General features: G+C 44.2%; 1 protein-coding gene across 2 annotated transcripts in view; it reads right to left on the bottom strand.

The window, feature by feature from the left end:
* Positions 1 to 387: 387 nt before the first annotated feature.
* Positions 388 to 12,740, bottom strand: part of LOC134392803 (1-aminocyclopropane-1-carboxylate synthase-like protein 1) — a 58,585-nt gene continuing 46,232 nt past the window's right edge. For both annotated transcript variants that reach the window (XM_063117441.1, XM_063117442.1), the window contains 5 exons: positions 12,264 to 12,309; positions 11,981 to 12,122; positions 11,487 to 11,629; positions 9,978 to 10,131; positions 388 to 4,691 (listed from right to left, as the gene is read on the bottom strand). In XM_063117441.1, coding sequence (XP_062973511.1) covers positions 4,402 to 4,691; positions 9,978 to 10,131; positions 11,487 to 11,629; positions 11,981 to 12,122; positions 12,264 to 12,309 — 775 coding nt within the window. In that variant the 3' untranslated portion in view covers positions 388 to 4,401. The remainder of the gene's footprint in view (positions 4,692 to 9,977; positions 10,132 to 11,486; positions 11,630 to 11,980; positions 12,123 to 12,263; positions 12,310 to 12,740) is intronic.

Genomic DNA, 12,740 nt, shown 5'->3' with positions numbered 1-12,740 from the left:
TGCCAGAAGCAGCATCCATGGGCATATTGCTGCCCTCAGGCACCATGTTGGAGACCCCAGAGTCACAGCATGTGTCAGCCTTTCCCAACCTGCTGCCCACCACATCAGTTGTACTACAACACCCCTTAGCCTCAGCAAACATAACTACTGGGTCAACAATGGACTATACCATGAAAAAAATATAAGTGAAATGTACGATTTGTTTTTCTCTGTTTAGCCCAAATTACACACCCAGTTTATATCGGGTGAGGTGAACAAACCTGACCTCGGTGTTTTATCATAAGAACTTCCCCAGACTTCAAAGTCCCAGATTGTCTCTGTTCAGCTTTTCCCGTCATTGAGAATGAAAAAACTAAAACACAGATTAATGAGAGGCTGTTGCCATAGTTTGCCACAGTATTCATCTTTAATCCGTTGCACGTTTTCTGGATTTGGTCATTCGTTCAGAAGGGAAAGGGTCACGAGGAGGACTTGCCTAGAATAGCTAAGCCCTCGTGCATGTATTTGTGCACATTCAGAATCTGGTGGAGAACAGCAGGGAATACATCGAGTGGCTAAAAATAGCATTGGCTTCCAGTGTTTATCCAGTATATTTTCGTGATGCTTGGCTTTGCTCGTGTCCTTTACTATGAATAAATGTCCCTAGCAAGCTGAGGACAGAAAGTAAACTCTTTTGAACAAGAAACTGCTGGAAAATCTGAGCCTTATACGCTGGTAAAATACCACTCTGTGTTGTTGTTTTAATACATTGTTTCATCTATAACCACCCTGCACTTATGTCAAACTCTGTACCGGAATGGGCAACTTGTTTCTCTCCAGAAGTTTTTTCCTTACACCTCCCATCAGCCCTGGCCAACAGTGAGGGATCTTGGGAGTTGTGGCCCTCCAGATGTTAAGGCCTACAAGTGTCTACCCCTGTGATAGAACATGCTGTTCCTTCTTCCAGAGGTATGCTTGGCTCAAAATAGGTTTCCGACTAAGTATGGTCAGGAACAGAAAGCTATGTCCTCACTAGGCTCCCCAAACATTCAATGGAACATGCACATCCTCTCACTCCAGACATGTTCAGAAGCACTGGGAGACAATGGCAGTAATGGTGGTACAAGGTCCAATAGCGGAAAGAAGTTGGAACAGCAGGAAGGGCTACAAAAAGGAGAAGAGGAGAGGGTGGCAAAGACTTTTCTATTCCATCCAGAACAACACTACGCCCCATCTAGGACAGTATATAGGTTATTGCGTAGTTTACAATCAAATATAGCATGAAGATCCTTCTACATCAGAGGTGGGCAACTTGTGGACCTCCAGTTGTTTTGGCCTACAATGCCTATGAGCGCTGACCATTGGCTATGCTGGCTGATGGGAGCTGTAGACCAAGACGCTGAAGGGCCACAAATTGCCCACCCCTGCCCTATCTTGTCAGGGTTGTTTCATGGTCCTTGCCTATTTTATATATCTATGGTTGGACCCAGATTTATACAAACTTGGAGTAGACCCACTGAAATCAAAGTGACTTCATGAATAACTTATTTCCCATTGATTTCAATGGGTCTGCTCTGAGTATGACTAAATCTGGATCAAACTCCTCAATTGCATTTAAGGATATAGAGAACTGCAATTAAATTAGCTTGTACAGAAGATCCCTACTCTTTCCAGAATGCATCATTCAACTTATCTCCCAGGGCATACTTATGGCACTAGCTGGGTGCATGTTTATTCCTTGTCATACAGACATTTGAGAGATCCTGCTGTCCCTCTTCTCTTCTGCCTTCTCTGCACTTCTAATAGAGAGGATATAAGTTAATAGGATAGCGGTGTTAAGTTTGGGATATCCTACATCAGTCCTTATGATTGGAGTAGGTGACCTTCCTGTCAACCGTACAATTTTACAAATGCAACCATCCTGGGAAATGTAATTCTGTGCCAGTACCCTATGCAGCAGCAAAAAGGAAAGCCGCTAAAGGCATTTTGTGGGGGTGGGAGAGAAGGCAAAATCAATCAAAATAAGGCAAACTGACCCACAACAGCTGCCAGCCAACACAAAAGGGTTATATCTGAGTGGGAAATTTACTGTACCCTGTTCAGATGACACACTAAGCCACAGTGGTTAAGCATTTTGAGCTAAACATTATGGCTTAGCATCTCGTGTGAACCAATCCTAACCATGGCGGCTACATAACCACAGTTTAAACGCCCTCACTAACCATTTGCTGCAAAAGGGTTAGTGGTAAGGTGACCATATGAAAAGGAGGACAGGGCTCCTGTATCTTTAACAGTTGCATAGAAAAGGGAATTTCAGCAGGTGTCATTTGTATATATGGAGAACCTGGTGAAATTCCCTCTTCATCACAACAGTTAAAGCTGCAGGAGCTATAATAGAGTGACCATATTTAAAAGAGGGCAGGGCACCTGCACCTTTAACTGTTGTGATGAAGATGGAATTTCACCAGGTTCCCCATATATACAAATGACACATGCTGAAATTCCCTTTTCAATACAACTGTTAAAGATACAGTTGTATCTTTATGTATCTTTATGTATTTCATTATGTATCTTTATGTATTTCATATGGTCACCCTAGTTAGTGGCCTAACCATGGCTTAGCATGTTGTCTGAATAGGCCCCCTGTGTTTTACATGTGTCAAAATCACCCATTAAAGTATTCCTGAAAAACAACTTCAAAACCAAGCAGCAATCATCAGAATTCATTCACTTGCAAATCACTGTGGATGAGGTCCATTTCACTGAACGTAATTTAAGTGAAAAATCACTTTGTGGTCTCTTTTCCACCTCTCTCCTACAGTGTTGGGTATCCGAGATAGCCAACTCCCTTTCCCTTTCCATCTCCCAACTCCCATCTCTCCCTTTCCAACTCCCTTTCCCTTTCCTTGCTTTTGTTAGCAAAAAGGTCCTTATGCAGCAAGGCATATTACAGCTCAAAGTCTATCTCGTAACTGGGAATGCTTGCCCTTTAGTTCCATGGTAGACGAGAGACCCAAAGTGATGACAGTATTTCAGAGATAGGGCTCCAAGCCACAGAAGCAACTTGACTGGCCACTTCTTGTAAACTCCAAGATTATTGAATTCCCAAGGATTCCATTCCAATAATTCAAAATGTGAACAACTAAGACTTTAATCATTTTGAGTGTGAAAGCTTCTGGTTGCAGACATAACAGTGACAGAGACTCAAAGTTTGTAAAGTTCCTGTCCATGTTTTATGTGAATCCTCTTGCCTTAATCATGGTAATTAATTAGGTCTACCTGAACATTAACCATGTCATTCTGATCATTAACCTGCCCAAACCAGGGTTTGCTTTAATCAGGGATGGGGAATGTGTGGCCATCCAGATGTTGCTAGACTGCAACTCCCGTCAGCCCTAGCTACCGTAGCCAATGGTAAGAGATGATGGGAATTTATTATTATTATTATTATTTTATGTATTTTATATTTACTGTTGTTCCCCGCCTCGATCAAAATGGAGAGGCGGGTAACAAATAAATTATTATTATTATTATTATTATTATTAAGCCTATGCGGCAGGGTCTTGCTATTTACTGTTTTACTCTGTACAGCACCATGTACATTGATGGTGCTATATAAAATAATAATAATAATAATAATAATAATAATAATAATAATAATAATAATAATAATAATATTTCTAGGCCACCTTTCAGGGCAGGACCTGAAAGTTGCATTCCAGCAACATCTGGAAAGCCACACATTCCGCATCCTGAACATTAACTATAGTTAATCTGACTTAAATCTTGGTTAGGAGTGAACAGTAGTTAAGGTTAACCCTGGAAAACGTCACTGCAGGCATAACAACTAATCATGCTTAAAGCCTGTGGGGAAAATTCAAGTGTGAGAGGGAAGGGCTACAGGGGAGTATATGTAAACCTATGGTAGTTCCTAATCCCTTAATCACTGTTAAGAAGGCAGGAAGCATTACATCTGTACTAGTCTTTGGAACACTGGAATGTAGTAACAAATACTCACACGGGAGTAAATGAATTATGAACAAATACTTATTATTTACCCGTACTAGAATATCTGAGCTGGAATACATTTAAACCTTCCTCTAAATTCAGTATTAAAAGTGACTTGTTGACAAAACACTCAACTGAGGTCAAAGTTACTTGTACTTCGAATTTCCATTTTCGGTCATGGAAGAGATATAAAAGGTTCTTCAGGGGTAAAAAAAATCTCCCCCCCCCCCCCAGGAAAAGACGAATCCCAAGCTGCCCCCCCCCCCCGATCCAATCCAATGAAAAGAGGAAGGCTAAGGAAAGAGCTTTACAAATTGGTTTCCTGCTATATAGAAAATGTAAGCATTGTAGGAGTCAACTTAGGCAGCAAGCACCTCCAGGGATGGTCCTTGCACAAACACTCCAAGGCCTGTCTTACTGTTTCCCAGCCAACTTGCGGAAAACGTCATAGATCTCTGGCTTCTCCTGTGCAAACTGCTCCACGGTATTCTTTTGCAGCCAGTCAGAAGAGCGCATTTGCTGCTGCAGGAGACCAATCAGATCGCCCAGATTGGAGCTCCCAGCTGAGGTTGGTTCCTGGTGGTGCGACACAAAGATCACCTCATCGGTGCTGTCGGCTTTGCCCTCCGAGTCAGACGGGTCTTTCTCTTCATTCAGAAGTTCACGCTCGTGGTCCTCCAGCACCTCACGGATCCGTTGCATGCCTGGAAGAAACAGGGTGGGTGGGGGTGGAAATCCAATATTGCATTCATAGGAAGAGCTATGGTACTGAAGCTACCAAGTGGTGCCAATGCAAGAGAACCTACTGACGTGTCACAGCTGCAGCTCACCACTTCCTGGCTTGCCCCACTTCCCAAGGCTGAGTGACATGTTGGTCAGAGGCCTCCTGGAGTAGCACCACATTCCACATATCTACTGTATAAAATAGCATGAGGGCTGTGTGTGGAAATTTCAACCAGTGCAGAATGCAGTAGCCAGGCTGCTGCTGCTGGCGTTGTTGCATTTACATCCCACCCTTTGCCCTCCAATGAACCTAAGGTGGCGTACATCCTCCTCCTCTCCATGTTATCCTCACAACAACAACCCTGTGAGGTAGGTTGGGCTGAGAGTTTGTGACTGGCTCAAAGTCACCCAGTGGATTTCCATGGCCGAGTGGGGACTAGAACCCGGATCTCCCAACTCCCAGTCCGACACCTTAGCCACTACACCACACTACTCCTAGCTCTGAACTGCTGTGAACACATTGCTCCAGTGTAAAAAGTCTGCTGCTTACTTTCTGGGCCTGTTTTGGCCTGGGCCAGGAAGGCCCTCTCCCACATGATCCTGCTTGTCAACTAAGGTGTTTTTCAGAAACCCTTCTCCAGGTGTCCCTTTGAGATTAAGGCAGGCAGCTGCTGGAGAAAGAACTTTTCTAAGACACTGCCTCCCAAGATACATTTATGTTTGGCTATCTTTTAGACACCGGTGAAGTCCACTGTCTTGTTCCGTACCTTCAATGGTACCTTTTTATTGCCTTTTATACTGCCTTTATTTGGGTTTTTAATTGCTGGCTCCCTTGTTTCACCTGTTTTTCCTACTTGCTGTTTCTTGTTGGGAGTACTTTCTGTATTTTGTTTTACATTGTAAGTAACCTTGAGGTCATCTGGCAGAAAGCAGGCGAGAGCCATGCTAGAAAATGACTACAAACTGGATGCCAAAGGAATTCACCGAGTGTGGTCTCAACACTCGGCAAGGACGTAGAGAGGAGACCTCGACGTTACTTTGAGATAGTGTGGAAGTTTCGAGGACGAAACTTTTGAGAAACAAATTGCCAGTGTTTCAAGGAAGTGTGATGTAGTAGTGATGGGGGACTTCAATTACCCTGATATCTGTTGGGAGACCATTACTGCCAAAAGCGGCCCTTCCAAGAAATTCCTGACATGTATGGGTGATCACTTTCTCCTACAGAAAGTGGTGGAAGGAACTAGAGGGTCAGCAATCCTTGACTTGTTATTGACCAATAGGGATGACTTAGTGGATAAAGTGGCAGTTACGGGAACTCTGGGGGAAAGTGACCACGTCATACTTGAATTCTTGATTATGAAGGAGACAAAAGTCGAGCGTAGCCATACACGTACTCTGGATTTTAGGAAAGCTGATTTTAATAAACTCAGAACTATAATAAGTAAGGTCCCGTGGCAAGGGAGCCTAAAAAGAAAAGGAGTGCAGGATGGGTGGGAGTATCTAAAAAATGAAATTTTAAAGGCACAGTTACAAACAATTCCAACAAGGAGAAAAGATAGAAGACAACAGAGGAAACCAATGTGGCTCCACAAAAAGCTTATTGATGAACTGAAAACAAAAAGGGATACATATAGGAAGTGGAAGGAAGGCCAGGCTACAAAAGAAGAGTACAGACAAGTGGCGCAGAAGTGCCGAAATGGCGTCAGGAAGGCTAAAGCTGTGAATGAGCTGAGATTAGCGAAGGATGCTAAAAGCAATAAAAAGGCTTTCTTCAGATACGTGAGTAGTAAAAGACAGAGGAAAGAAATGGTGGTTCAACTGCTTAATGAGGATGGCAAATTGATAACAGACGACAAACAAAAGGCTGAAGTGCTCAATTCCTACTTTGCCTCGGTCTTCTCCCAAAAGCGGATCTATGACCCCCCTGGAAAAAGTGAAGCAGAAGTTGAGGGGGCAGGATTGCAGTTTGAGATTGATAAACAAATGGTCAAAGAACACCTAATTTCCTTGAATGAGTTCAAATCCCCAGGGCCCGATGAACTGCATCCAAGAGTAATGAAGGAGCTAGCGGAAGAACTCTCAGAACCTTTGTCTATTATCTTTGCAAAATCATGGAAGACGGGTGAGGTGCCGGACGACTGGAGGAGGGCTAACGTTGTCCCTATCTTCAAAAAGGGCAAAAAGGAGGAACCTGGGAACTACAGACCAGTCAGCCTGACATCCATCCCTGGGAAAATTCTGGAGCAGATTATAAAGAAGTCAATCTGTAAACACCTTGAAATCAATGCAGTGATTACTAGAAGCCAACATGGATTTGTCAGGAACAAATCCTGTCAGACTAATTTGATCTCATTTTTTGATAGGATAACCTCCCTTGTGGACTGTGGGAATGCTGTGGATGTCATATATCTTGACTTCAGCAAAGCTTTTGACAAAGTACCACATGACATTCTGATTAACAAACTAGCTAAAAGTGGGCTAGATGGAACAACTATTAGGTGGATCCACAGTTGGCTACAGAATCGGACTCAAAGAGTACTTATCAATGGAACCTTCTCAAACTGGGGAGAGGCAACGAGTGGGGTGCCGCAGGGCTCAGTCCTGGGCCCAGTGCTCTTCAACATTTTTATTAATGATTTGGACGAGGAAGTGCAGGGAACGCTGATCAAATTTGCAGATGACACCAAATTGGGTGGGATAGCTAATACCCTGGAAGACAGAAACAAACTTCAAAGTGATCTTGATAGGCTGGAGTGCTGGGCTGAAAACAACAGAATGAAATTTAATAGGGATAAATGCCAAGTTCTACATTTAGGGAATAGAAACCAAATGCACAGTTACAAGATGGGGGACACTTGGCTCAGCAATACTACAAACGAGAAGGATCTTGGAATTGTTGTAGATCACAAGCTGAATATGAGCCAACAGTGCGATATGGCTGCAAGAAAGGCAAATGCTATTTTGGGCTGCATTAATAGAAGTATAGCTTCCAAATCACGTGAGGTACTGGTTCCTCTCTATTCGGCCCTGGTTAGGCCTCATCTAGAGTATTGCGTCCAGTTCTGGGCTCCACAATTCAAGAAGGACGCAGACAAGCTGGAGCGTGTTCAGAAGAGGGCAACGAGGATGATCAGAGGTCTAGAAACAAAGCCCTATGAAGAGAGACTGAAAGAACTGGGCATGTTTAGCCTGGAGAAGAGAAGATTGAGGGGAGACATGATAGCACTCTTCAAATACTTAAAAGGTTGTCACACAGAGGAGGGCCAGGATCTCTTCTCGATTCTCCCAGAGTGCAGGACACGGAATAACGGGCTCAAGTTAAAGGAAGCCAGATTCCGGCTGGACATCAGGAAAAACTTCCTGACTGTTAGAGCAGTGCGACAGTGGAATCAGCTACCTAGGGAGGTTGTGGGCTCTCCCACACTAGAGGCATTCAAGAGGCAGCTGGACAACCATCTGTCAGGGATGCTTTAGGGTGGATTCCTGCATTGAGCAGGGGGTTGGACTCGATGGCCTTGTAGGCCCCTTCCAACTCTGCTATTCTATGATTCTATGATTCTAAGATATTCCTCAACTGCTTTCACCTGTCTTCACAGGATCATTTTGGTTGCTCTTTTCTGCACCCTTTAGAGACAAGGTGACCAGAACTGCACAATATTGCAAATGCAGCCGCACCATATATTTATAAAAAGGGATTACAATACCCTTACATTTTCTAACATAATGAAGTCCATGGCTTCTCTAGATAACATGTTTGCACGATGGCTATTCAAGTAACGTGACTCTGAAGTGTAGAAGAATACTGAGGTATCTTCCTGCTCCTTCCTAGATTCAATTATGTGCACACATATGTGATGGATGGGACTCCTGCACCAGAGTCCTGTACTTGCTCTGCAAGTGGCTGCAAACAGAGGAGGTCAGCGAGAAGAAGAGATAGTTCCAGAAGTCGGTCAAACTCCAGCCCTGGCCTTGGGTATGGGACTAAGAGGAACCATCCATCTGTGGAACTTCTCTCCAGCCCAGAGGACCCCCTTGTACTACAGGCAGACAAAGGACTGACAGGGATGAGGAAACCACACCACTACACCAGGAAACTCTCAACACCACCACAGATATTTACATGTGGGGAATCTTGCCCGATAGGTGAGCCAGATGGTGGTGGTCATGAGACAAATTGGAAATGTGCCCTCTGAGTTATTAAGAGTTATTAAGAGCCAGAAGTATAACTGGAACAGGGTGATGCTGGTGGCTACCCTCATAGCAATCAAGGTTACTAGTCATGATGGCTCTATATTACCTCCACTATCAGAAGCAGTATGACTCTGTATACTAATTGCTATGAAATGTGACCGAGTGGGTGCTGTTGCACTCATGTCCTACTTGTGGGCTTCTGGTTGGCCACTGTGTGAAGATAAGGCTGGACTGGATAGAGTTTTGTTCTGATCTAGTTTGTTCTGACCTTCTTACGTTCTTAAGGTAATTTTAAAGTCTAACCCTGATCCAAAATATTTGCAATGTGTCTCTGATATCTAAACTTTCTACTTCTCATCCCGGGCCTAGAACTAATACAGAGCACTGTAAAATCCTACCAGGTACCTTGTTTCCATGAAAAACTTGGGCATTCATGACTACTTCCTTAGTGTAGTCTACCAAACAGTTGTGGTGCCCCAGAATGATAGTTACATCCCTCTAGCGTCCATTCATCAACATATTCCTGGAAATATTTTTGAATATGGCCCAAAGCACAGCCACCTTCCATCGTATCCTTTGAGCCAAGTGGGCCTCCTGGAAAAGGAAGCTGTGTTGGTTTAGCATGACAATTTACATTTACCACCATGATTTCCATTATTTGTTTCAGGGTTTTTCAGTCCTGTTCTCTGCTTTACTGAAAAGATAGGATCCTCTGAGTTCAATGGGACTTACTCTCCCCTTAAGTAAATGTGTACAGGATTAGCCTTGGTCTACTAAGCCTTAAGGTCAATGATCTTCCCTTTTATTTATATTATATGACATTGCCCTTCCCCTGTTCTTCTAGAGAACGTCATCTGAGGGGCAATGTAAGTCCTATCATTAAAATAAAAGATGGAAAAGGTCAGTGATCTTGAAGCTTATTGGACCAAGTTTAATTCTGTGCACACTTACTTGGGAGGGAGTAAGTTCCAATGAACTCAGGGGAACTAACCTCTTCAGTAAAGCAGAGGAAGCAGCTTGTTGGGTCACCCGTGGTGCCAGCCTGGGAGAGAAGGCAGGATGTGGACAGCACTGACCTAGCTGCAGACGATGTATCTTGTCAGCAAAGATGATACGGAACCAGCCGGGCTCGCTGCACTCAAAGTCTTTGCCACAAGAGAGCAGGATCTTGTTGTCCAGGAAGCGCCTCCAAAGCAGCATTTCCTCTTCAAACGTCCCTCTTTTCAGGTACTGGAATCAGTGGACAGGAGAACAAAGTGTCAAGAAATATGTAGGTACAGATTCGGAAGGAGGCGCCATATCCAGGTTTCCTTAAATGTAGGAAGAAACCGAAGACCTAACATTGCCTACAGCAGATGTTTTGGACTTCAATTCCCATTAGCTTCAGCCAGCAAGGACAATGGTCAGGGATGATGGGAGCTGTAGTCCAAAATATCAGGAGGGCACCAGGTCAAGGACCGCTGCCCTACAGAGTAAGTAGAAACCAAGGCTAAAGACTCCCCACCACCAAAACCAAGAATAAATTTAAAGAAGGGGGTGTTTTTCTATTCCAGGGAATGGGGAAGCCATGGCCCCAGGAGAGCTAAGAAAACTGGGGAGTGGGGAATCCTTTAATTTCTGCTGTTGGAGTAAGAAGATAAATGGTGATCTTTGCGAAGATGTTTTTGCTGGCCATAAAGAGGAAGCAGCTGGCAAATCTCAGAAAGTTTAGTTTAATTAATCTAATTTATACTTGCTATTTGCATGCCACTTTAGGACTAGGATATCCAAGCATCTTAGGAACATAGGAAGTTGCCTTATACCAGCTTAGATCGCTTGTCCACCTGCCTCACCCTTCCTCAACTTGATGCCCTCCAGATGTATTGGATTACAAATTCCATAATCCTGCAGCCAGGTTCAGGAACGCTGGTTTAACCCAGTGCTGTCTGCTCTATCAGGCTCTGGCTGCCCAGGGTTTTGGGCATAGGACATTCACAGCACTTGCCATTTGATCCTATTCACTGGAAAAGACAGGATTTGATCCTGGGATCTTGTGCATGCAATACATGTGCTCTCTACCCTTGTCGCAAAGTACAACTTCCAGATCAAATCACCAACAAAATACGACCCAATTAAAAACACATTATAAATGTTAAAATTCAAGTCCCAGAGTGATTGAGAATTTATAGTCGTAACACCTACCTCAAAAAATGAGGCATACAGGTCCCAATAAAACTACTTTACTTCTTCATAAAAGATATCTATAAGTGTTTGGGAATAAAAATGTCTGTGCAATATGATGCAAGTTAGTGAGAACAGGTCTACCAGTCCCTAGTTATCATGATAGCTAAATGGAACCTTCATGTTCAGGCATAGCATACCTCTGAATACCAAATGCTGCAGACAAACAGCAGGTGAGAGCTGTGTGGCATTCTTATCCTAAACCATCTGGCTTAGAATCATAGAATAGCGGAGTTGGAAGAAGCCTATAAGGCCATCACGTCCAACCCCCTGCTCAGTGCAGGAAGATTTCCACTGCCAAATTGAACGCTGGAATAGATGGACTCTTAGTTTGGCCCAACCAGGCTCCTCTAATGACCACTGACCTTTCGGAAGTCAATCCATATAAAGAAACCCGCATTGCGGTTAAGGAAAGGGATGCCAAGGGTCTTGAGCTCATCTGTCACAAAAGTATGGGCGGCTTTCAGCCTGTCATGGTTGGCCCGTAAGTACACCTGGTTGATCCAATCTAGCCAAGAGAGAGAAGACACTTAGGGGAGGTTCAAACATATGCACACATAACCACTTGGTTTCTTGAGGCCTGTGTTCCAGAACACAGGGTTCTAAATCACATGAAAGCCACACACACAGTAAGGAGCCCATTCTCACATTCAACGGAATATGTGGAGATTGGTGGTGTAGCCTGGGGCACACTCCTCCATGCATTTTGTACATGTGTATGTGAGGTGGGATTGCGCCTGAATACGGCATGGGACTTGCTTTCTTTTCTTTTTTAGCTGACAGCTCTGCCAAACTGTCAACCTCCAACATACGTCCTGAGATTCTAGGTGGATAACAGCACCCCCACTCTTTGCCTCACCTCTGTCTCTGAGGAGCTGGGCCATTTTGTGCTGGACAGGACCACAAACCCCATGGAAGTAGCACAAGGAAGAAACAGCATTGGCCACATCGTGGTTCAAGGTGTACAAGGTGCCAAACCGAATCCCAGAGGCAGCAAAATCCTAGAACAGGGTCGAGGGGAAAAACCATAATTACACCATCATAACGCAAATCCGTCTTTGATGGCAACTAACCTTTTGCTCTTGTCTCTCGATCATGGCCCAGGCTTTGGAGATCACCTGAACATTAGAAACAGGACTCACCTTACTAATTCCCCACATCACATGGGTCCTCTGTGGATCAGGTAATCTGCATGTAAGGAGAATGTATGTAAGCATGTTAGCCACAAATTGCTGAGGCTTCCGTATCTTTGGCCCAGCATTCCAAAACCACAGTGAGCATTATACACACTCGCTTTTCTTTTGCATGAAAACTTTGCTCCAACTGGGGAAGCCTAAGCAAGATTGTGGTGGGAGTGGAGGGCGGAGTTTAACACTGTCTCTCCCTGGCAGAATCCCTACAACCTCCACCCCACTCCCCACCCACTGAGACTCCTGCTTGCATTTCAAGGGAAGCTGCCACTGGAAACACAAGTAGCAGCTTCCAAGGGCCAGGGGACGATTTTTATCAGCAAAATAATCCCCTCTTGGCAAGGGGGGGGGGGGAAGAATTACTGTCCCTGTCCCACCATCCCATGGCTGCCTGGACTTCCCTGTGGCTTCTGTTTACATAAACAAAAA

Source organism: Elgaria multicarinata, chromosome 2 (assembly GCF_023053635.1).
Source record: "Elgaria multicarinata webbii isolate HBS135686 ecotype San Diego chromosome 2, rElgMul1.1.pri, whole genome shotgun sequence".
NCBI classification, from domain to species: domain Eukaryota; kingdom Metazoa; phylum Chordata; class Lepidosauria; order Squamata; family Anguidae; genus Elgaria; species Elgaria multicarinata.
This window is presented reverse-complemented; position numbering and strand designations above follow the sequence as displayed.